Here is a 25551-nt window from a genome sequence, read left to right as displayed (position 1 = left end):
CAAACCCACTGGCTCCAGGTCATCTACAAGACCCTGCTAGGTAAAGTCCCACCTTATCTCTGCTCGCTGGTCACCGTAGCTGCACCCACCCGTAGCACGCGTTCCAGCAGGTATATCTCACTGGTCACCCCCAAAGCCAATTCCTCCTTTGGCCGCCTCTCCTTCCAGTTCTCTGCTGCCAATGACTGGAACGACTACAAAAATCTCTGAAACTGGAAACACTTATCTCCCTCACTAGCTTTAAGCACCAGCTGTCAGAGCAGCGCACAGATCACTGCACCTGTACATAGCCCATCTATAAATAGCCCAAACAACTACCACTTCCCCTACTGTATTTATTTATTTATTTATTTATTTATTTATTTTGCTCCTTTGCACCCCAGTATTTCTACTTTGCACACTCATCTACTGTCATCTACCATTCCAGTGTTTTAATTGCTATATTGTATTTACTTCGCCACCATGGCCTATTTATTGCCTTTACCTCCCTTATCTCACCTCATTTGCTCACATTGTATATAGACTTATTTTTGTATTGTATTATTGACTGTATGTTTGTTTTACTCCATGTGTAACTCTGTGTTGTTATATGTGTCGAACTGCTTTGTTTTATCTTGGCCAGGTCGCAGTTGTAAATGAGAACTTGTTCTCAACTTGCCTACCTGTTTAAATAAAGGTTAAATAAAAAATAAATAAATAGAAATGACATTTTGTCAGCCGGTTAGTGTCATGCAAATGACTGCCAGTATCACAGTAATTCAACCTTAATTAACATGAACATGTTTAGCATCTCCAGGCCTCCATTCATACAAGCCACTGATTTACATTTACATTTACGTCATTTAGCAGACGCTCTTATCCAGAGCGACTTACAAATTGGTGCATTCACCTTATGATATCCAGTGGAACAACCACTGATGTGGGCCTTTGGAACATCTACATTTAAAAAAGTTTAATAAATCCATTTACTATACACCATCACAATAAATCCATTATTTATTTTAGGCAGGTCTAAAGAAACATAATGATATGAAGTATTTCAGAAGAACAGAATATGAGTTGGCCTTACTGTACTGTATGTTATCTGGCTATGCGACATGCCATAGGCTTGTAGGCTAGTTCATGTAGCAGACAAGATTTACATATAAGTCCCGTGCCATTATTTTATATAATATGATTTTATAGTAAGAAGAATATAATTGAACTCATCTGAATAAAATAGAAAGGATATTTTTCCCATTCCGGAGCATGTTCGCATATGAAGTGGCTATGTTAAGAATAAAATACATAATTTGAAACAGGTCCTTTGCGCTATATATAGAGTTGTTTGGCAACTTTAGTTGTGAATGATACAAACCTTAGAATGCCTTAGAAATCAAAACATAACGTGCATTCGGAAAGTATTCAGACCCCACATTTTGTTATGTTACAGCCTTATTCTGAAATGGATAAAATACATTTTCCCCATCAATCTACACACAATACCCCATAATGACAAAGCGAAAACAGGTTTTTAGACATTTTTAGACTGGTGTTTTGCGGGTACTATTTAATGAAGCTGCCAGTTGAGGACTTGCTCAGTTGTGCACCGGGGCCTCCCACTCTTTCTATTATTTTACCCCAACCTACATGTACATTTTACCTCAACTACCAACACTGCTGCTACTCTGTTTATTATCTATCCTGATTGTCTAGTCACCTTTACCCCTACCCACATGTATGTATTACCTCAACTACCAACACTGCTGCTACTCTATTTATTATCTATCCTGATTGTCTAGTCACTTTTACCCCTACCCACTTGTAAATATTACCTCAACTACCAACACTGCTGCTACTCTGTTTATTATCTATCCTGATTGTCTAGTCACTTTTACCCCTACCTATATGTGCATAATTACCTCAATTACCTCATCTGCCTCGTACCCCTGCACATTGACTCGGTACCAGTACTCTTGTATATAGCCTCGTTATTGTTATTTTGTGTTACTATTTCCTTTTTTGTACTGAACAAAAATATAAACGCAACATGCAACAATTTCAAATATTTTACTGAGTTACAGTTCATATAAGGAAATCAGTCAATTGAAATAAATTCATTAGGCTCTAATCTATGGATTTCACATGACTGGGAATACAGATATGCCTCTGTTGGTCACAGATACCTAGGGGTGTGGATCAGAAAACCAGTCAGTATCTGGTGTGGCAAATCTGTAAAACAAATCTCAACAGGCCCATGGGCCGCCGGCCATATCAATTTCTTTATTCATTTTTATTTGTATACTGCTCAAAAAAATAAAGGGAACACTTAAACAACACAATGTAACTCCAAGTCAATCACACTTCTGTGAAATCAAACTGTCCACTTAGGAAGCAACACTGATTGACAATACATTTCACATGCTGTTGTGCAAATGGAATAGACAACAGGTGGAAATTATAGGCAATTAGCAAGACACCCCCAATAAAGGAGTGGTTCTGCAGGTGGTAACCACAGACCACTTCTCAGTTCCTATGCTTCCTGGCTGATGTTTTGGTCACTTTTGAATGCTGGCAGTGCTTTCACACTAGTGGTAGCATGAGACGGCGTCTACAACCCACACAAGTGGCTCAGGTAGTGCAGCTCATCCAGGATGGCACATCAATGCGAGCTGTGGCAAGAAGGTTTGCTGTGTCTGTCAGCGTAGTGTCCAGAGCATGGAGGTGCTACCAGGAGACAGGCCAGTACATCAGGAGACGTGGAGGAGGCCGTAGGAGGGCAACAACCCAGCAGCAGGACCGCTACCTCCGCCTTTGTGCAAGGAGGAGCAGGAGGAGCACTGCCAGAGCCCTGCAAAATGACCTCCAGCAGGCCACAAATGTGCATGTGTCTGCTCAAACGGTCAGAAACAGACTCCATGAGGGTGGTATGAGGGCCCGACGTCCACAGGTGGGGGTTGTGCTTACAGCCCAACACCGTGCAGGACGTTTGGCATTTGCCAGAGAACACCAAGTTTGGCAAATTCGCCACTGGCGCCCTGTGCTCTTCACAGATGAAAGCAGGTTCACACTGAGCACATGTGACAGACGTGACAGTCTGGAGATGCCGTGGAGAACGTTCTGCTGCCTGCAACATCCTCCAGCATGACCGGTTTGGCGGTGGGTCAGTCATGGTGTGGGGTGGCATTTCTTTGGGGGGCCGCACAGCCCTCCATGTGCTCGCCAGAGGTAGCCTGACTGCCATTAGGTACCGAGGTGAGATCCTCAGACCCCGTGTGAGACCATATGCTGGTGCGGTTGGCCCTGGGTTCCTCCTAATGCAAGACAATGCTAGACCTCATGTGGCTGGAGTGTGTCAGCAGTTCCTGCAAGAGGAAGGCATTGATGCTATGGACTGGCCCGCCCGTTCCCCAGACCTGAATCCAATTGAGCACATCTGGGACATCATGTCTCGCTCCATCCACCAACGCCACGTTGCACCACAGACTGTCCAGGAGTTGGCAGATGCTTTAGTCCAGGTCTGGGAGGAGATCCCTCAGGAGACCATCCACCACCTCATCAGGAGCATTCCCAGGCGTTGTAGGGAGGTCATACAGGCACGTGGAGGCCACACACACTACTGAGCCTCATTTTGACTTGTTTTAAGGACATTACATCAAAGTTGGATCAGCCTGTAGTGTGGTTTTCCACTTTAATTTTGAGTGTGACTCCAAATCCAGACCTCTATGGGTTGATAAATTGGATTTCCATTGATTATTTTTGTGTGATTTTGTTGTCAGCACATTCAACTATGTAAAGAAAAAAGTATTTAATAAGATTATTTCATTCATTCAGATCTAGGATGTGTTATTTTAGTGTTCCCTTTATTTTTTTGAGCAGTGTATTTAAAAAAAAAAAATGTTTTTGTTTGTCAATTTCATCCAGCCTACCCAACAAAAAATGGTCCAGCCCATCTGGCATTTGCCAGAATTGCCAAATGCCTAATCTGCCCCTGCACCTTCATATGTATTGTTATTATATTAATCAATCAATGAGTCCATTATGTCTCTTCAGATCGGAGAGCGTGGTGCCAACCTGAGTGGCGGGCAGCGCCAGCGGATCAGCCTGGCACGTGCCCTGTACAGTGACCGAGCCATCTACATCCTGGACGACCCGCTCAGCGCACTGGATGCCCACGTGGGCAACCACATCTTCAACAACGCCATCAAAAAGCAGCTCCGCCACAAGACGATCATCTTTGTCACTCACCAGCTGCAGGTGAATACTTCATACATTTTATATGGTTTGCAAAGCACTACATAAGATCTACATAAGATACATGCGCATAAGGTCTAGATAAGCTACAGAAGGTATTTTATTAACCTTAAGAAGCAATTATTTGCTATAACATTTGTTTGGTAGGACTTGGGTGAATGCCCAAATTTCCTGCACAACAGCATTTTCTCATTGCTAGGTTGGGCTCCAGGGAGGGGGAATTAAATCTCACTGTGTGTGTAGTACCTGGTGGACTGCGATGACGTCATCTTCATGAGGGAGGGCAGCATCACGGAGCAGGGCAGCCACGATTACCTGATGCGTCTCAATAGAGACTACGCAGCCATGTTCAACAACCTACAGCTGGGAGAGACGTCCTTCATAGAGGTGAGCGGGACAGGTGTGTGTGTGTTATAGACAGTTATGCTAAAAAAACATGTTTTCGAGTACAATTTATTTCAGATGTCCATCATTGATGTCTTGTTTAAATGTAGTTTGCATATGTCATGTAAATTGAGTGTGGTCTATATTGTGGTTGTATTGTGGTTAGCATATAACATGTCACTGTTCCTCAAAAGGTGCCAACTAAGAAGTCTGGGAACTCCTTAAAGAAACCCCCAGAGAACACAAAGTCTGGATCTATAAAGAAGGACAAGCCTGTTAGCAAAGACAGCGGTATGGAACCATTGTACTAGCTACAGAATGTGCGTGTGCGTTCTTGTGCGTGCATGCGGACTATTGGGGCTCCCAACTGGCACAGCGGTCTAAGGCATTGCAGTGCTTGAGGCGTCACTACAGACCCTGGTTCGATTCCAGTGCTGTATCACAACTGGCTGTGATTGGGAGTCCCATATGGCGCCGCACAATTGGCCCAGCGTCGTCCGGGTTTGGCCGGTGTAGGCCGTCATTGTAAATAAGAATTTGTTCTTAACTGACTTGCCTCGTCAAATAAAGGTAAAAAAAAATATGTAATTGTCCTCAACTCCTTTCCCTCAGTCATAACCACAAAGCACTTGATGAATGAGAGCCATGTGGTGGAATGTTATCCATCCTTTATACCTTCTAGTGCTTTGATAGGAAAGAAGACTGCTAAGGAGTATTGAGACCGAGGATAAAGTAATATGTCTGCAAAACAGTCCTCAAAAAGCCATGAGCAAAGTTTACTAAAATAACCATCACACTTATAACACACGTGACGGCATTTAATACACAACTCACAAGGATACACAATACACAAGAATGTAAATTATTGCGGTCCTCTCATGAACATATTATGAGTGAAGTTCATAATTCTTTCCACAATTAGTACCGGTATTAACTACTTTTCCCAGAGTTCAGTGCTAATAGAAAATAACCTCGTCCCCAGCTGCTAGGTGGGCGGAAGTGTCTGGGAATTAGATTACACCCAGCACAGCCTCTGTCCCTTACTAAACCTCAACCTCCCTCTCTCCTCGTCCCCCAGGCCAGCTGATGCAGGTGGAGGAGCGCAGGCGGGGCTCGGTCCCCTGGTCTGTGTACGGCGTCTACATCCAGGCCTCGGGTGGAGTGCTGGCCTTCCTCCTAATCCTGGCCCTCTTCGTCCTCAACGTGGGCAGCACGGCCTTCAGCAACTGGTGGCTCAGCTACTGGATCAAGCAGGGCAGCGGGGTGAGTGGCACAGGTGGCATCGGATGGCAGGGAAGGGGTGGTCAATGTCATTTCATTGTACTGGTCAATTCTGGAAGCGAATTGGATTTGAGAGTAGAAAAGTATGCCTCGAAAGTGAATGGCACTTTTTGGATTTCAATTAATCCATTTTATATACCCTGGGCATTGGAGTTGGAAAATGTTAACGTAACTGTTGATTTGGAAAATAAACTTTATTGTTTACAACGGTGTTGCCGTTGATTCGTCTTTTTTTTAGATTCGATTTTAAATCAATATGCAGACACGGTAGTGATGTGAAAGTCTGTTCCTGATCACACTTTGCCCCAATGCCCAGGGTTGTGGTCAATCTCTTTTCTATTCAGTCAATTCAGGAGATTAATTGGAATTGTTATTTTCTTTCTCAAATTCAATCTTCAGGAGACAGCCTTATTTACTTACTGAGATTTGTTTTTTAGGCTTTGTTTAGGCCTAAACTTTTGGGGGGGATTAGGTCAACATTCTGGATGTCCTGAAAGCTGCCAGACATACAAACTGAACTTGTCTTTGGAGAAGAAGTAATGTGCCTTTGTTAGAAACTGTAACAACAATAACTTGGGAATAGTAGTCACTAAATTCCCCAACACTATTAACTGAATGGGTACGTTTTCACACACTAGTGTTGGTGTGTTGAGATATGGACAGACACTAATCAACTAATCAGTGGTGAGAGAAGGTGTAAGGGGAGAGGTATACTTAAATATTAAATGTGTACATTTGACCTTGATGTCAATATGTCTGTGCGCGTGTGGGTGGGGGGGGGGGGGTAAGATTTAGTATATCCTTATCTGTGTATTTCTGAGGAGACTGACTGTTTCCCTTGCCCTTTGAACCGAATAGCAGCATGGCACTTGATGGGCAACATAAGGGTCAGTAGACAAGCTGCTCTTCCAAGGACTTCCCAAGGTCTCTCACAGCCCCTCCCCAAAAGATCAGTTATAACAATTCATTTGTTTCATATAGTTATTTTCCAGATGCTCCTCGAAGCATCTTGTCATCGAGTGCTTTAAGGGTTTAAGTTCCTTGCACAAAGGCACAACATCAGAAGATACCTGGGGTCAAAAACCATTAGCCTTCTTCTCGCCAGGTCGTCTCACCTTTACCGACCGACCTGGGATTTGAACCAGCAACCACCCCCCAGAATACTGCCATATCTGAGTGTTCTGAGTATTGAATATGCTGTCCTGTGTGTAGAATACCACAGTGTTGGTGGGAAACAGTTCGGTGGTGAGTGAAAGCATGAGGGACAACCCCCTGATGCAGCGCTACGCTGGAGTCTACGCCTCGTCTATGGGTGTTATGCTGCTGCTAAAACTGCTGCGCGGCATCATATTTGTCAAGGTAAAAGATCAGATTGTTGTATTTGTGTTATGTCTGTGTCGTGACGTTGTATTAGTTAATGTGACGACTGTTGCTCATCGAATGATTAACGGTTTATAATTGCGTGATTAAATGAATCAAGCAATGAATCAAGCAATTATTAACTCATTAACCTGGGGCACCATGGGAAAAATTAGTTTTATTGAGTTTCTATTTCCCAACTTAACTCAAAGAAAATCAGAATATCGATTTTACAACAGTCGCTTTTCAATCAATTTCCTCTTGTCTCATTTCTGAACGTCGCATAATCCGGGAATCTGCACGGTTCGGGCTTCACCAATGAGTTTACCACACCAATCTTAGTTGATTATTTATTTACTAGCAAGCTAAACTGATGATAAAAATACACATACACAAAACACAGTCTAGGCTATTGATTAGGACTTAGTATAACGGGCCAACACACTATGGCGCGTGTTACCCAAAATGGGGATTTAAAAGAGAGAGAAACAAAGAAAGTACACGAGAGAAATATACATTTGGGTTCATTTGTCAGCCATGCTTATTTAAACCTAGCCTTGCCCCAAACTGCCGCTCTTATGGGTCAGAATATAATGATGTAATTACGTGTTGGAGGTCTCAGATGGGGCGTCCCGCGTGGCTCGTTTAGGCTTCTCAAGGACGCACTGCTCCGACGCAACTCTCTGGTTGTCCTCACGATGTCAGTGTCCCTTTTGGCTTAGCGGTCTGATTCCTCGTCCTTGCTTTGAAAGGGGGCTTCTGAGGACAGACAGCTCTGTAGCTCAGAGCTCACAGCGTAGATACCACGATTCGATGAAGAGTGGAGGCTAGGTGGTTTGGCTTGAATTTACCCGCTTAGAGCTATTCATCCATAGCTTGGGTAGAAAAAGATTTCTTTGTCTTCAAACTTTGTGTTGCGTTTTGGGGTTCGTTGACCATTCAGACCGTGGCTGCAGCCTGGGGTCAGTAGTCTGATATGTTAATTCTTCAGTCCCATGTCTTATACCTTCTGGTCAGAAGTGGGCGTAACCACCTTTAGGGCAATTCTCTGGGCGTACCAAGATAAGTGCAAGGCCTAGATTTTACTCAAATCCAATTTTAGACACTAACTTCACATCTCACCTTTACCAAAACATTCTCTTTGATTTGGATATTTTCCACACAACGTACAATGTATAAACATTAGGCATATACTGGGAAAACTCTTAAAGGTACAATGTTTTCATAATAACGTCATCTCATAACCTTTAATAACAATACAAAAATTACATACAATTTCATATTCCATCTATCGTCCTGACCACCATTGTGGCTGACGGAAACCATTGTTCCAAAGTCCCTTTATTGCATGTTTAATGTTCTGAGGCCAGTTCTCCATAGTGAGGACAAAGGAATTTCTCTGTGGCCTAAGACTATCATGGGCGTGAGGGGTCATAAAACCCCCACATCTTCAGACCCCTAGATCTCTCCTCCTCTGTTGGGGGTTGAGAGAGACCCTGTAGGATTGTGGTCTCCTGTAACCTGACCTGATCAGGACAGTCATGACATCTGGTACTGTGTGTTTGCGTATGACCCCAGGGAGATTACTCCAATGGGCTGATGGGTGGATCTTAATAAACTAAACTACTAAACTAAAATGGATCATGTATGAAGTAAAAATCCCAAAATAAAATCACTACTATTATTGTACCCTCAGGGCACTTTGCAGGCTTCGTCCAGGCTGCACGAGGAGCTCTTCCGGAAGATTCTCCGCAGCCCCATGAAGTTCTTTGACACCACGCCCACTGGACGGATCCTCAACCGCTTCTCTAAAGACATGGACGAGGGTATGGACCACCTGGAGCAGTCCTCTGACACATGTACCTGGGTTGTGTTCATTAGGCATCAAACAGAAGAAAACTGACTGAAACAGGAAGGGACTACCTGGAGGTCACTCATTTTCGTTTTCCATTACAAAATGTTTCAAACTGCTTTCTGGCACATTGCCTAATGAACACAACCCTATTGTACTGTACGAATCTACAAACAGCAAAATAAAAAGGATTACACTTAAAGGGATAATTCGGGATTCTGGCAGTCAGATGAACTTGTGGATACCATTTTTATGTCTCTTCGTCCAATATGAAGGACGTTAGAGGTAGTTACTTGAGCCAATGCTAACTCGTGTTAGCTCAATAACTGGAAGTCAACAGCAGGGTTATTCAACTGGGGCTACTGCAGGGGGTCTGCGGAAAAAAAAAAAATATATATATACCAGTCAAAAGTTTGGACACACCTACTCATTCAAGGGTTTTTCTTTATTTGTTATTATTTTCTACATTGTAGAATAATAGTGAAGACATAAACTATGAAATAGCACATATGGAATCATGTAGTAACAAAAAAAAGTGTTAAACAAATCAAAATGTATTTTATATTTGAGATTCTTCAAAGTAGCCCCCCTTTGCCTTGATGACAGATTTGCACACTCTTCCCTCTCCAAGCGGAAAGTTTGTCCGGTTCAGTAATGCCTCAAACATAAATTGTCCGCAACACTGAAATGGGCTACTTCTATGTGAATTAATGAGGTGGAATACACCTCAATTCAAATTGTTGTTAGAAAATACAACTTGTTAGAAAATAATTCAAAATTGACCAGTTGAAGCAGCCAATAGATAATTAGCTGGCAGCGTGTGTGTGTGTGTGTGTGTGTTAACTGTCCTGTTACATAACAATCACATTTTGGAACAGTGAGTGCCTTCTGAAATCATGTGCATAAAACAACTCATGCTGTGGCGACCTTTAGAAGTCAAGTGTGAAAATATTAAATACACAGTTAACAGTGCATGTTAGAGCAAAAACCTAGCCATGAGGTCAAAGGAATAGAGAGCTCCGAGACAGGATTGTGTCGAGGAACAGATCTGGGGAAGGGTACCAAAACATTTCTGCAGCATTGAAGGTCCCCAAGAACACAGTGGCCCACATCATTCTTAAATGTAAGAAGTTTGTAACCACAAAGACTCGTCCTAGAGCTCTCCACCCAGCCGAACTGAGCAATCGGGGGAGAAAGGCCTTGGTCAGGGAGGTTACCAAGAACCCTATGGTCACTCTGACAGACCTCCAGCGTTCCTCTGTGGAGATGTGAGAACCTTACAGAAGGACAACCATCTCTGCAGCACTCGACCAGTGAGGCCTTTATGGTAGAGTGACCAGACGGAAGCCACACGACAGCCCGCTTGGAGTTTGCCAAAATAAACAACATTCTCTGGTCTGATGAAACCAAGATTGAACTCTTTAGCCTAAATGCCAAGCGTCACGTCTGGAGGAAACCTGGCACCATCCCTACGGTGAAGCATGGTGGTGGCAGCATGCTGTGGGGATGTTTTTCAGTGCCGGAGACTAGGCAGAATCGAGGGAAAGATGAACGGAGCAAAGTACAGAGATCCTTGATGAAAATCTGCTGCAGTGCGCTCAGGACATCAGACTGGGGTGAAGGTTCAACTTCCAACAGGACAACGACCCTAAGCACACAGCCAACACAACACAGGAGTGGCTTCGGAACAAGTCTCTGAATACCCTTGAGTTGCCCGGACTTGAACCCGATTGAACATCTCTGGAGAGACCTGAAAATAGCTGTGCAGCGATGCTCCCCGTCGAACCTGACGGAGCTTGAGAGGATCTGCAGAGAAGCTTGTAGCGTCATACCCAAGAAGTCTCACAGCTGAAATTGCTGCCAAAGGTGCTGAGTAAAGGGTCTGAATACTTATGTAAATGTGATATTGCAGTAGTTTTATTTTATAAACTTGCCAAAAAAACAACTGTTTTTCCTTTGTCATTATGGGGTGTTGTGTGTTGATTGATGAGGGGAAAAAACAATTTAATCCATTTTAGAATAAGTCTGTAATGTAACAAAATGTGAAAAAGTCAAGGGGTCTGAATACTTTCCGAATGTAGTGTGTGTATATATATATATATATATATATATATATACACTACCGTTCAAAAGTTTGGGGTCACTTAGAAATTTCTTTGTTTTTGAAAGAAAAGCAAATTTTTTGGTCTATTAAAATAACATCATATTGATCAGAAATACAGTGTAGATGTTGTAAATAACTATTGTAGCTGGAAACGGCAGATTTTTTATGGAATATCTACATAGGCGTACAGAGGCCCATTATCAGCAACAATCACTCCTGTGTTCCAATGGCACGTTGTGTTAGCTTATCCAAGTTGATCATTTTAAAAGGCTAATTGATCATTAGAAAACCCTTTTGCAATTATGTTAGCACAGCTGAAAACTGTCCTTCTGATTAAAGAAGCAATAAAACTGGCCGCCTTTGGACTAGTTGAGTATCTGGAGCGTCAGCATTTGTGGGTTCGATTACAGGCTCAAAATGGCCAGAAACAAAGAACTTTCTTCTGAAACTCATCAGTCTATTCTTGTTCTGAAGGATATTCCATGTGAGAAATTGCCAAGAAACTGAAGATCTCGTACAACACTGTGTACTACTCCCTTCACAGAACAGTGCAAACTGTCTCTAACCAGAATAGAAAGAGGAGTGGGAGGCCCCGGTGCACAACTGAGCAAGAGGACAAGTACATTAGAGTGTTTAGTTTGAGAAACAGACTCCTCACTGGTCCTCAACTGGCAGCTTCATTAAATAGTACCTGCAAAACACCAGTCTCAACGTCAACAGTGAAGAGGTCGACTCCGGGATGCTGGCCTTCTAGGCAGAGTTGCAAAGAAAGAGCCATATCTTAGACTGGCCAATAAAAATAATATATTAAGATGAGAAAAAGAGCATAGACACTGGACAGAGGAACTCTGCCTAGAAGGCCAGCATCCCGGAATCGCCTCTTCACTGTTGACGTTGAGACTGGTGTTTTGCGGGTATTATTTAATGAAGCTGCTAAAGTGCCAAAATTCTGCATTTTGACATGATCCGTCTGTGCACCCTCTGTGACTTCCAGAAAGATTTTAACCCACTTAACCCCAATATTTCTCCCAAGTTGTCACCATCATTGTAAAGCCCTATTTATTTTGTTACTTTGACAAAGTAATTTCTGAACATTATTATGAATTTCATGTGATTAGTGATTCATTTTAAGGTAAAAAAGTAAACCCTGTCCCTCATTTTAAGGTCAACCCTGTTACATGAACAGTCATTTTAATATGGTGAAACTATTTCTTTTCAGATATTGTTTTTCAAAAGAAACGTTGAACGTCTAATAGTCAAATCAAGCAGGGAGCTGGTGTTTTTTCTTTTTTTTGTGGTGGTGGTGGAAAACTGAGTGGGTCGAGCATATCACGTCAACCCTGTTACTCCTTGATAGACAGGTTAGAAATGTTTTAACAATTGAAATCGTTTTTTGTGAAGCTTCCAACGTCTAATAGTCAAATCAAGCAGGGAGCTGGTGTTTTTTCTTTTTTTTGTGGTGGTGGTGGAAAACTGAGTGGGTCGAGCATATCACGTCAACCCTGTTACTCCTTGATAGACAGGTTAGAAATGTTTTAACAATTGAAATCGTTTTTTGTGAAGCTTGCCTCTCCCTGTTGCACACCACAGGCTTCCATTTCCCCATTCACAAGGGTATTGATGGCTGATTTAAGATGAAATCGTCAACCATGTTACTTTATTTGGTACTTAATAGGCACTTACTATAGTCATTTTTTATTTAACCTCTTGATGGGAAAACATGCTTTTTATTAAGTTGAACATGTGCTTTTTATAAGAATGTTAAAATCGGGTGAAATAAAAAAAAAACATACACAAACGTACACATCTCAAAAGGTACCGAATTGGTGGAAAGACCCAATTACACTCACTGAAGTATCTGACAAAGGCTTTGAAAAAGCACCCGCGAATAGGCTACCTTTGCACAAGTGCTGCTGGCTGCTGTTAAGGTCTCTTGACTTGGACATATGGCTAACAGTTGCTCTTAGGGAAAATGTGTTTGGAGTTAACTTTCTAGCTAATAGGCTATAGTAGAGTTTACACTTCCTCTTCCAATTATAATGTGGGCAGGTCAGAATAATGAAAAATCATCTACCACATCTGTTCATTTACTTCTTGCCATTATCATGCTAAGATAAGACATTTTATTTATTTATTTTGTCCCTGGGCAAGAAAAGTTTGAAGTCCCCTGGTCTACAGGACGGTCCCATAAACTTCCAGTCATTGCGCTAACACTAGTTAGCAATTTCATTTTTGCTAATTGGCAACTTCCTTCAAACTGAACTCAGAGACATAAAAATGGTATCCATGAGTTAATCTGACTCTGGGGAAGTAGATAGAGGGCTTCATTGCCAAAATACTAAAGTATCCCTTTAACATGAAGCTGCTTTTGTACTTGTGTGTTACACTAAGCACTGTGACAACAATGTTGTTCCGTACAGAGCAATTTCATAATGTCTTTGTAACAGTAATGATAGCAATGAAGTTGAGCATTTTTGGTGATTACACAAGTGGAATAAGTAATAGTCACTGAACTATGTTTTTTTCTCTCTTCCTTCTCTCTTCCTCCCTCCCAGTGGACACGAGGTTGCCGTTCCAGGTAGAGATGTTCATCCAGAACGTCATCCTTGTCTTCTTCTGCCTGGGCGTGATCGGCAGCATCTTCCCCTGGTTCTTAGTGGCTGTGGGCCCCCTAGTGCTGCTCTTCACCATACTCCACATGGTGTCGCGCGTGTTCATCCGCGAGCTCAAGCGCCTGGACAACGTCACCCAGTCGCCCTTCGTCTCGCACATCACCTCCAGCATCCAGGGCCTCTCCACCATCCATGCCTACAACAGGGGCCACGAGTTCCTGGACAGGTGAGCTGTTAAGGTGTAGGGTGAAGTTGCCTCTAGACATTGATCTTGGGTCAGTTTGACATTTTCCCTACTAATGGTTAAAGGGATACTCAAGGATTTTGGCAATGATGCCCTTTATCAACTTCCCCAGAGTGAGATGATGTGGATACCATTTTTATGTCTCTGCGTCCAGTATGAAGTTTGAGGTAGTTTCACAAGCCAATGCTAACTAGGTTAGTTAAAAAACTGGAAGTCTTTGGGTACAGCTAGCATTGATAGCGCTAATGCTAGTTAACGTTGGTTCGCAAAACTAACTTCCTTCATACCAGAGATGTCGAGTCACGTGACTTGGACTCAAGTACTACTCGAGTTGCAAATTTTGCGACTTTACTTGGCGGAAAGAATACGCATTTGCCACTCGACTTTGACTTGAGCATCTATGACTTGGGACGTAACTTGAGCTGTATGACTCAAGAGATTAGGGAGACTTGTTTAGATTTCCCCATCCCAAAAGGGCATCACCTTCCTTTCATCCTCTCACCTCCTCTCCTCTTGCAACACCTTCTGTTATTAGCCAACCAACCTCCACAGACCGCAATTCGCATCCAGTGGGCGGGAGTGGGGTGGGGACAACAACACTTGACTCTAATTGGACATTTCTAGCTAAAGTGAGGTAATGTTCTCGAACTAACTAGCTTGCAATGGTTCTCCCCTACCATTTGGGTACGAAGTTTTTAACATACCTATGTAGGCCTACTATTAGTAGTGAGATGATCAGCAGTGAGCCTCAGCAGTGAGTTGATCAGCAGTGAGATGATCAGCAGTGAGATGATCAGCAGTGAAATGATCAGCAGTGAGATGATCAGCAGGGAGATGATCAGCAGTGAGCCTCAGCAGTGAGATGATCAGCAGGGAGATGATCAGCAGTGAGCCTCAGCAGTACGATGATCAGCAGTGAGCCTCAGCAGTACGATGATCAGCAGTGAGCCTCAGCAGTACGATGATCAGCAGTGAGCATCAGCAGTGAGCCTCAGCAGTGAGCCTCAGCAGTGAGCCTCAGCAGTGAGCCTCAGCAGTGAGCCTCAGCAGTGAGCCTCAGCAGACTCACATTTTCCAAATCTGTATAACACAAACCATCCACAGCAAAAAGCTATCACCAATTCCATAATGTCAGATCTGATTGTGGATTGTAACATGCCCCTGTCTATCGTTGAACACGGGCTTTCATCAAATACTCCCCAGTGTGTTGCAGAGCCATAAGCTCCAAGATTGACAACCTGGTTGCCCGACAGGGAAGCAAAACTCAAAGACCAGATGACACAAGCTGACCGCATCTTTCTCATAGTAGACATATGGTCTGACAGAAAGATGAGAGAATTCCTTGGAGTCACCACCCACTGGACTGAAAGTGCAATCTGCTGGGATGTAACCGCTTTAGAGGATCACACACAGGGGAGCGAGTATGCGAGCAGTTTGCAGGCATCTGTGACCAGTATGGGATCAAACACAAGTTGATTACATTATGTGACATTGCAGCTAACATGAAATAGGTGTTCCGTGTGCTTCCCAAGTGAAGAGGACGAGGCTGTCCATGATGATTACCACCTAGACGACCCAGACATATGGAATAACCTGGAAGTTGAACAGGAAACCATCAACACTACTTTGGGTAAAAACGCAGTCTGAGGCAGGTGCGAGCAGTGCTTCATTGCGACTACCTGAAGTTGTCGGAAGCTGGAAGAGGGGGCATAAGGAATTTATATTTTCATTGAGATTGTGGAAACTACTGAAAGAGTTGGCGATATTCTTCAGCCTTTTGCAATGCCAGCATAATGTGGAGCGTGTGTTCAGCCATGGGGGAATTATACTGCGGCTGATCGTCCTCGCAGTGGCAGACCACGTGTAACAACACCTGCACAGGATCGGTACACCCGAACATCACACATGCGGGACAGCTACAGGATGGCAACAACAACTGCCCGAGTTACAACAGGAAAGCACAATCCCTCCATCAGTGATCAGACTGTCCGCAATAGGCTGAGAGAGGCTGGGCTGAGGGCTTGCAGGCCTGTTGTAAGGCAGGTCCTCACTAGACATCACCGGCAACAACGTCGCCTATGGGCACAAACCCACCGTCGCTGGACCAGACAGGACTGGCAAAAAGTGGTCTTCACTGGCGAGTCGCGGTTTTGTCTCACCAGGGGTAATGGTCGGATTCGTGTTTATCGTCGAAGGAATGAGTGTTACACCGAGGCCTGTACTCTGGAGCAGGATCAATTCGGAGGTGGAGGGTCCATCATGGTCTGGGGCGGTGTGTCACAGCATCATCGGACTGAGCTTGTTGTCATTGCAGGCAATCTCAACACTGTGCGTTACAGGGAAGACATCCTCCTCCTTCATGTGGTACCCTTTCTGCAGGCTCATCCTGACATGACCCTCCAGCATGAATATACCACCAGGCATACTGCTCGTTCTGTGCGTGGTTTCCTGCAAGACAGGAATGTCAGTGTTCTGCCATGGCCAGCGAAGAGCCCGGATCTCAATCCCATTGAGCACCTCTGGGACCTGTTGGTTCGGAGGGTGAGGGCTAGGGCCATTCCCCCCAGAAATGTCCGGAAACTTGCAGGTGCCTTGGTGGAAGAGTGGGGTAACATCTCACAGCAAGAACAGGCAAATCTGGTGCAGTCCATGAGGAGGAGATGCACTGCAGTACTTAATGCAGCTGGTTGCCACACCAGATACTGACTGTTACTTTTGATTTTGACCCCCCATTTGTTCAGGGACACATTATTACATTTCTGTTAGTCACATGTCTGTGGAACTTGTTCAGTTTATGTTTCAATTGTTGAATCTTATGTTCATACAAATATTTACACATGTTAAGTTTGCTGAAAATCAACGCAGTTGACATAAAAAACATGTATAATATGATCTTTGACTCAAGTTTATTATGTAGTGTACTAGTAGTGTAAAAAATGTCATTTACATTTGCATAAAACCATTGACTTGAGGACTAGAAACTCAGTATTAGGGATTTCTGACTTGACTCGACTTGAGCTGTGGAACTTGGGACTTTATTTGAGACTTGCCCATTATTACTTGGGACTTGAAACTCAGTATTCGGGACTTGTGACTTGACTCGACTTGACCTCTGGAACTTGGGACTTTACTTGAGACTTGCCCATTATTACTTGGGACTTGAATTGAGACTCGAAGGTTAAGACTTGAGACTTGCTTAGGACTATCAAAATTGTGACTTGGTCCCATCTCTATTTCATACTGGATGTAGAGACATAAAAATGGTATCCACGAGTTCATCTGACTATGTGGAAGTAGATAAAGGGCTTCATTGCCAAAATCCCAAACTATCCCTTTACGTTTAGAATGCGGTGAGGGGAAGCTTATCCTAGATCTGTACTGGAAAATATGCTCCTCCAAACCCCTCGGATCAGTCTCGTTAAAGATGCACTATGGAAGTTTAGTGTATAATTGTTTACGTCTTATGTTCGCTTGAATGTTGCCTCTATGGTTTATATATGATGTCATATTAATCCATGTATTATCTCATGAAATCACACAAATCCTCAGTTATAGGCAAACAATATGCCTTTGTTCATGAGTGTGGGGAGGCATTAACTTTCTTTACAGTGAGGTCATGTATGTCTATTCTGTCCATTTAGGGGAGCACCCCCAGAGACAAAGTTCCATATAGCCCCTTTCAAGTATCCTAGTTCCTTGATGTCTAAAGCAAGAAACCAAGGATTCAAAAGTTGTACTTTTTCCTCAAGCTTCCGGTCTGTTGTGGTCTCCAGGTATCAGGAGCTCCTGGATCAGAACCAGGCTCCTTTCTACCTGTTCAGCTGTGCCATGCGCTGGCTGGCCGTGCGGCTAGATGTCATCAGTGTGGCTCTGATCAGCATCACAGCGCTCATGATAGTCCTCATGCATGGCCAGATCCCTCCGGCCTATGCCGGCCTGGCCATCTCCTATGCCGTGCAGGTCAGTGCCTCTACTCGCTACGGGGGGGATCTTAACTTCCACTTAAATGTGTTAGTTTGTAGCTTGCTAAAAATCAATGGGGAATCATGGGGGCATCTGTAAATGTCATGGCCTTTTCTTTTTTACATTGCACTGATGCCCCTATCACACTTGTGCAGTAGCACAAGTTTGTAGTGGCTGTTTTTAAGAAAACCGAAGCATGGATTATAGTTTCTCCTGGCCCATAGACGACTTTCAGGTTGAGGACCCATCTTACTAATTTTCACTTATTTATGCATTGATGTCAATGGATGACTAAGTGAACATTCAAAGTTGTTGTTAGGATTTGCCCCTATGTTGTTTTTTTTACACACATGGTGTGACTTAGTTGGTAAGAGCTTGGTGCCAGCAATGCTTAGGTTTTAGGTTCCATTCCCGCAGGGATCACATTTACTTACAGTATGTTGTACACTCACTGTACTGTAAATGGTTCACGCTAAAAGTGTCTGCTTATGTGGCAGATATATTATAAAATACATGCTTTTCTCTTACCACCACAGCTTTCATCTTTCTTCTTCCCCTCACTTTCCTCTTCACTTAGCAGTATTACTCCCCTAGTCTTCCCCCCTTTACTCTCTGTTACTTCCTCTATCTTCTCCTCTGTTTCTGTCACTTTTCTCTTCACTTAGCAGTATTACTCCCCTAGTCTGTCCCCCCTTTCTCTCTGTTACTTCCTCTGTTTCTGTCACTTTTCTCTTCACTTAGCAGTATTACTCCCCAAGTCTTCCCCCCTTTACTCTCTGTTACTTCCTCTATCTTCTCCTCTGTTTCTGTCACTTTTCTCTTCACTTAGCAGTATTACTCCCCTAGTCTTTCCCCCATTTACTCTCTGTTACTTCCTCTATCTTCTCCTCTGTTTCTGTCACTTTTGTCTTCACTTAGCAGTATTACTCCCGTAGTCTTTCCCCCTTTACTCTCTGTTACTTCCTCCATCTTCTCCTCTGTTTCTGTCACTTTTGTCTTCACTTAGCAGTATTGCTCCCCTAGTCTTTCCCCCTTTACTCTCTGTTACTTCCTCTATCTTCTCCTCTGTTTCTGTCACTTTTCTCTTCACTTAGCAGTATTACTCCCCTAGTCTGTCCCCCCTTTCTCTCTGTTACTTCCTCTGTTTCTGTCACTTTTCTCTTCACTTAGCAGTATTACTCCCCTAGTCTTTCCCCTTTACTCTCTGTTACTTCCTCTATCTTCTCCTCTGTTTCTGTCACTTTTGTCTTCACTTAGCAGTATTACTCCCCTAGTCTTCCCCCTTTACTCTCTGTTACTTCCTCTATCTTCTCCTCTGTTTCTGTCACTTTTCTCTTCACTTAGCAGTATTACTCCCCTAGTCTTTCCCCCTTTCTCTCTGTTACTTCCTCTGTTTCTGTCACTTTTCTCTTACATTTACATTTACATTTAAGACATTTAGCAGACGCTCTTATCCAGAGCGACTTCCAAATTGGTGCATTCACTCTTCACTTAGCAGTATTACTCCCCTAGTCTTCCCCCATTTACTCTCTGTTACTTCCTCTATCTTCTCCTCTGTTTCTGTCACTTTTCTCTTCACTTAGCAGTATTACTCCCCTAGTCTTTCCCCCTTTACTCTCTGTTACTTCCTCTATCTTCTCCTCTGTTTCTGTCACTTTTCTCTTCACTTAGCAGTATTACTCCCCTAGTCTGTCCCCCCTTTCTCTCTGTTACTTCCTCTGTTTCTGTCACTTTTCTCTTCACTTAGCAGTATTACTCCCCTAGTCTTTCCCCTTTACTCTCTGTTACTTCCTCTATCTTCTCCTCTGTTTCTGTCACTTTTCTCTTCACTTAGCAGTATCGCTCCCCTAGTCTTTCCCCCATTTACTCTCTTTACTTCCTCTATCTTCTCCTCTGTTTCTGTCACTTTTCTCTTCACTTAGCAGTATCACTCCCCTAGTCTGTCCCCCATTTACTCTCTGTTACTTCCTCTGTTTCTGTCACTTTTCTCTTCACTTAGCCGTATTACTCCCCTAGTCTGTCCCCCCTTTCTCTCTGTTACTTCCTCTATCTTCTCCTCTGTTTCTGTCACTTTTCTCTTCACTTAGCAGTATCACTCCCCTAGTCTGTCCCCCCTTTCTCTCTGTTACTTCCTCTGTTTCTGTCACTTTTCTCTTCACTTAGCCGTATTACTCCCCTAGTCTTTCCCCTTTACTCTCTGTTACTTCCTCTGTTTCTGTCACTTTTCTCTTCATTTACCAGTATTACTCCCCTAGTCTTTCCCCCTATCTTCTCCTCTGTTTCTCCTCTCATCTTTCCCTTGGTTGGTTGTTATATATCTAAACAGAGCTGTCTGGATCCATTATATGGAATGACAAAACACCCTATAGATACTTATTAGAAACTTGATTAAAAGAGGACATGGTTACAGTAGTATAGATGACATTAATACAAATAATTGTATAAATTGTTAGGTTGTAACTAAACTCACGGACGACTAGTAAAGCTCAGACCAAGTGTGTTCACTCACTGGGTCACACAGCTGCATAAGACAGACATATTTACACAAGCACTGGTATTTAAACCTTCCTCCTATGCTGAGTCTTCTCCTTACACATCTGGACAGCCACTACATCTCTGTTGCTAGACAGAACTTTAGTGATGCCTGTTCTTTCTCACTTCATCTGACCTGACCTCGGCCCACATTCCTCACTCCTCCCCAACTCCTGGCTGTCCTGTTGACTTGTACCAGACTGTGGCCCTTCTCCTTTCCATAGGATACCTAATGTCTAACAATAACATGTTCTGACAGAACGTAAATGTTCTGCATTTCCCTCTCTCCCTCAGTAACATGAAAAAGGATATTTCAAGTTTAGAACCCATCAAAATAATGTCTCTCTCTCTCTCTCTCCCTCTCACTCACTCTCTTTCAGCTCACAGGGCTGTTCCAGTTCACAGTCAGACTAGCCTCTGAAACTGAGGCTCGGTTCACTTCTGTGGAGAGAATTCACCACTACATTGAGGTTACTGCACTACTAATACATGGCACTGCACTTTCACTGCATATGTTGTTTCACTACCACTGTGACCTACATCGTGCTTTCATCATTCTAAAACTAGGAAACCCTAAGAAGACAGAGGTCCTAGAGTTTCAGAGTTACTTTAACTGCACATTTTAAGCATTTTGGGCTGCAATGTATATGTTTGAAAGGTGCTAAACAATTGAAGTACAGTAGTATTATTGTTATGTTGAACCCCAGAGCGGTCTCCCCTGCTTTCCCCCAGTCTTTAGCACTGGAGGCCCCGGCCCGCATTAAGAACAAGGCACCCCCGCCAGACTGGCCCCAGGAGGGTGAGGTGGTGTTTGACAGGACTGAGATGAGGTACAGAGACAATTTGCCGCTGGTTCTCAAGAACTTGTCCTGCACCATCCAGCCCAAGGAGAAGATTGGCATAGTGGGCCGGACGGGCTCAGGTCAGTGGAAACTGTCAGTGAAGCATCTCTCGAAGCAGTGCCCTGTTTGATCATGTATCTGAACATCCTACCCATATAATATCATCTTATGTGTTTTATATCCAGCAACAAGGACAATTTCACTTCATTCCTATTGAAACATTCATCTTTTTAAATGTAATTTAAAATCACTGAAAGTATGCAAATAACTTGAATGACTAGAACAGACAATGACATTCAAGTCAATGCCATTCTGGTCTCTCGAAGGACATTCCTAAGGTGAGGTGGCTAGCTCCGGATGTGTTTTATGGCTTGTGATTGTTACATAATTCTAATTCTACAGAGTATGTCCTCCCTGTCCTGCTCTGTCCACAGGGAAGTCTTCTCTGGGTGTAGCTCTGTTCCGTCTGGTGGAGCCCTGTGGCGGCTCCATCAAGATAGACGGCATCAACATCTGTGACATCGGCCTGGCCGACCTCCGCAGCAAGCTGTCCATTATCCCTCAGGAGCCTGTGCTGTTCAGCGGCACAGTCAGGTGGGCACGCCACTCAAACTCTCACTGTACTATTGTGACTGTAAATTAACACTGTCACTAGCCTGGTGGTCCCAGATGTGGTTGTGTGGTCTTGCTGAGTTGGCACATGGGATTTTCCCTTTAGTCCCAATGTAATCTGGTGACTGTCGATGCATTGTGTTGAAGTTGTCCTTGTCCTCTATCAACCCCCAGGTCAAACCTGGACCCCTTTAACCAATACGCCGAGGAGCTGATCTGGGACGCTCTGGAGCGGACACACATGAAGGAGTGTGTGAGTATCCGGGACTCGGGCGTCCAGAGTAAGAAACAACATGAGAGAGTATGCTCATACTAGATGACTGGTTTTTAGAAAGATGCTTGTGGGATACAGTTAGAGGCACATATGCTCACAAGGGCATGGGTAACACAGGACTGAGAAATTAGACCCATGTTCAATTTCCTGTCTTTGATTCAGTACTCTCTCTCTCTTCCTCTCTCCATCCATCCATCCAGGTGTCTCAGCTGCCCCTGAAGCTGGAGTCAGAGGTGGTGGAGAATGGAGAAAACTTCTCCGTGGGAGAGAGACAGCTGCTCTGTGTTGCTAGAGTCCTACTCAGACAGTGCAAGGTACCCTACAAAATGGGAATTGAGAGAATTGTAATTTACATGTGTGTTGACATCCAATGGTTTTCCAGGTAGCCAACCTTGTGGGTAGAAGGATAACTTTAAACTTCTATGGTCACAGCACCTTTCTGACTTAGCTCTCGGTGACCCCTCCCCTCTTAGGTCCTGATCTTGGACGAGGCAACGGCAGCAATGGACACAGAGACGGATTCTCTGATCCAGGAGACAATCCGCAATGCCTTTCAGGACTGCACCACCCTGACCATAGCCCACCGGCTGCACACCGTACTCAACTGTGACCGCATTATGGTGCTCAACCAGGGACAGGTACACACAACACAAGCTCATCTACTGTACATTCACTCGCCTTTTATGAAAGATTAGTTCTATGTGTGTAGCAAAACTAGCTAGCTAGTGAGTCCTGAAGCTGTGTTGCCCTGTAGCTCAACCTAAGCCACAGTTTTGGTAGGGCAAGAAGCTGCTTTGTGGTCACAAAGAGTTGTTTTAAACAAGGGTTTGCATCCCGGGTCGGTCATACGGAGGCGGAACGTGAGGTGACATACATTCACATTTCCTGTCTCTACAACTGGCAAATGGGCTTGGAAGGCTTTTAGGTCTGACTAAATTGTAATTTATGTAGTGATACTCCCCCAAATCTATGCTCCAAGGAATCCCTAAAGCCTTGTTTTGTTTTCTTTTCCCCATCCTCCATTTCATTTAGGTGGTGGAGTTTGACGAGCCGTCCAAACTGCTGACCAATGAGAACTCTCGATTCTGTTCCATGCTTGCTGCCGTGGAGAACAAGATCTCTGTGAAAGGCTAAAATCGGTACAGGAGGCACAGACATGCCCTGGAGATGAGGAGAGGGGAGGACGCTCCCAAAGAGGTCCAGCCATCTGACCGCTCCCTCCGTGGTCTCACCCTCCTCCTCTGCATACCCACCCTGAGCTTACTGCTCAGCCTGTGGAGGAGTGCAGCATCGGACCATGGAATTGTAATTCTACGGTTGCATCAGGTCCTTGGTATAAGGCAAGGGCTGCTCTGAGGAGATGCTTGCTCAGAAACCATTTCAGCTGGAATGGTCAGGGAACCACTGATACTGTACTGTCTTTAGTAATATATAAGAAATAAAGCTTTACATGTAGCTATATTCATAGCATAACTGGTCTGTTTTATAGGATATATCTATATATACATATATTTACATTGGTAAAATATACTTTATTTTCTACTGCCTCTGTATGTACAGCGTAGTTGTACAAAATGTATTATTGTATATTCATTCATTTGTTACCATCATTGCGGTTTAACTTTGCTGTTGATTTTTTGCGACATGAAACATCTGTAATCCTTTGTCTTGTGACTTGAACCCATGAGCCCTTAAACCCTGGCACAAGTGGTGGATCTGTGGAGAATTGCTGCTGCTTGTTCTTAGCGTTTTCACTGGGCAATCAAAAGGGTGTGCTTAAAGATAGAAAGAACCCTGCTTAAAGGTAGAGGATATCACGCCTGCTTAAAGGTAGAAAGAACCCTGCTTGGAGGTAGAGGATATCACGCCTGCTTAAAGGTAGAGGATATCACACCTGCTTAAAGGTAGAGGATATCACGCCTGCTTGAAGGTAGAGGGTATCACACCTGCTTGAAGGTAGAGGGTATCACACCTGCTTGAAGGTAGAGGGTATCACACCTGCTTGAAGGTAGAGGGTATCACACCTGCTTGAAGGTAGAGGGTATCACACCTGCTTGAAGGTAGAGGGTATCACACCTGCTTGAAGGTAGAGGGCATCACACCTGCTTGAAGGTAGAGGGCATCACACCTGCTTGAAGGTAGAGGGTATCACACCTGCTTGAAGGTAGAGTGTATCACACCTGCTTGAAGGTAGAGTGTATCACACATGCTTGAAGGTAGAGTGTATCACACCTGCTTGAAGGTAGAGGGTATCACACCTGCTTGAAGGTAGAGGGTATCACACCTGCTTGAAGGTAGAGGGTATCACACCTGCTTGAAGGTAGAGGGTATCACACCTGCTTGAAGGTAGAGGGTATCACACCTGCTTGAAGGTAGAGGGTATCACACCTGCTTGAAGGTAGAGGGTATCACACCTGCTTAAAGATACTAAGAACCCTGCTTAAAGGTAGAGGATATCCCGCCTGCTTAAAGGTAGAAAGAACCCTGCATAAAGGTAGAAAGAACCCTGCTTGAAGGTAGAGGGTATCACACCTGCTTAAAGGTAGATGAAATCACACCTGCTTAAAGGTAGAAAGAACCCTGCTTAAAGGTAGAGGGTATCACCCAAGATAGAAAGAACCCTGCTGAAAGGTAGAGGGTATCACACCTGCTTAAAGGTAGAGGGTATCACACCTGCTTAAAGGTAGAGGGTATCACACCTGCTTAAAGGTAGAAAGAACCCTGCTTAAAGGTAGAGGGTATCACACCTGCTTAAAGGTAGAGGGTATCACACCTGCTTAAAGGTAGAAAGAACCCTGCTTAAAGGTAGAGGGTATCACACCTGCTTAAAGGTAGAGGGTATCACACCTGCTTAAAGGTAGAGGGTATCACACCTGCTTAAAGGTAGAAAGAACCCTGCTTAAAGGTAGAGGGTATCACACCTGCTTAAAGGTAGAGGGTATCACACCTGCTTAAAGGTAGAAAGAACCCTGCTAAAAGGTAGAGGGTATCACACCTGCTTAAAGGTAGAAAGAACCCTGCTTAAAGCAATAGGGTATCACACCTGCTTAAAGGTAGAAAGAACCCTGCTTAAAGCAATAGGGTATCACACCTGCTTAAAGGCAGAAAGAACCCTGCTTCAAGGTAGAGGGTATCACACCTGCTTCAAGGTAGAGGGTATCACGCCTGCTTCAAGGTAGAGGGTATCACGCCTGCTTCAAGGTAGAGGGTATCACGCCTGCTTCAAGGTAGAGGGTATCACGCCTGCTTAAAGGTAGAG

At 43.9% G+C, this 25551-nt stretch overlaps 1 protein-coding gene across 1 annotated transcript in view; it reads left to right on the top strand.

The window, feature by feature from the left end:
* The window catches only part of LOC106612343 (ATP-binding cassette sub-family C member 5), an 88675-nt gene extending 64655 nt beyond the window's left edge, over positions 1-24020 (top strand). Inside the window, exons 15-29 of the mRNA XM_014213393.2 lie at positions 4033-4236; positions 4477-4620; positions 4812-4908; positions 5696-5880; positions 7111-7257; positions 8954-9083; positions 13769-14051; positions 17843-18029; positions 20945-21034; positions 21297-21486; positions 21841-22000; positions 22193-22271; positions 22493-22606; positions 22766-22930; positions 23325-24020. Of these exons, the coding sequence (XP_014068868.1) occupies positions 4033-4236; positions 4477-4620; positions 4812-4908; positions 5696-5880; positions 7111-7257; positions 8954-9083; positions 13769-14051; positions 17843-18029; positions 20945-21034; positions 21297-21486; positions 21841-22000; positions 22193-22271; positions 22493-22606; positions 22766-22930; positions 23325-23426 (2277 nt within the window). The 3' untranslated portion in view covers positions 23427-24020. The remainder of the gene's footprint in view (positions 1-4032; positions 4237-4476; positions 4621-4811; positions 4909-5695; positions 5881-7110; positions 7258-8953; positions 9084-13768; positions 14052-17842; positions 18030-20944; positions 21035-21296; positions 21487-21840; positions 22001-22192; positions 22272-22492; positions 22607-22765; positions 22931-23324) is intronic.
* Positions 24021-25551: the final 1531 nt, after the last annotated feature.

The sequence above is a fragment of the Salmo salar genome, chromosome ssa09 (genome assembly GCF_905237065.1).
Source record: "Salmo salar chromosome ssa09, Ssal_v3.1, whole genome shotgun sequence".
Classification (NCBI taxonomy): Eukaryota; Metazoa; Chordata; class Actinopteri; order Salmoniformes; family Salmonidae; genus Salmo; species Salmo salar.
The sequence above is the reverse complement of the archived record's forward strand: the minus strand, read 5'-3'. Positions and strand labels throughout refer to the sequence as shown.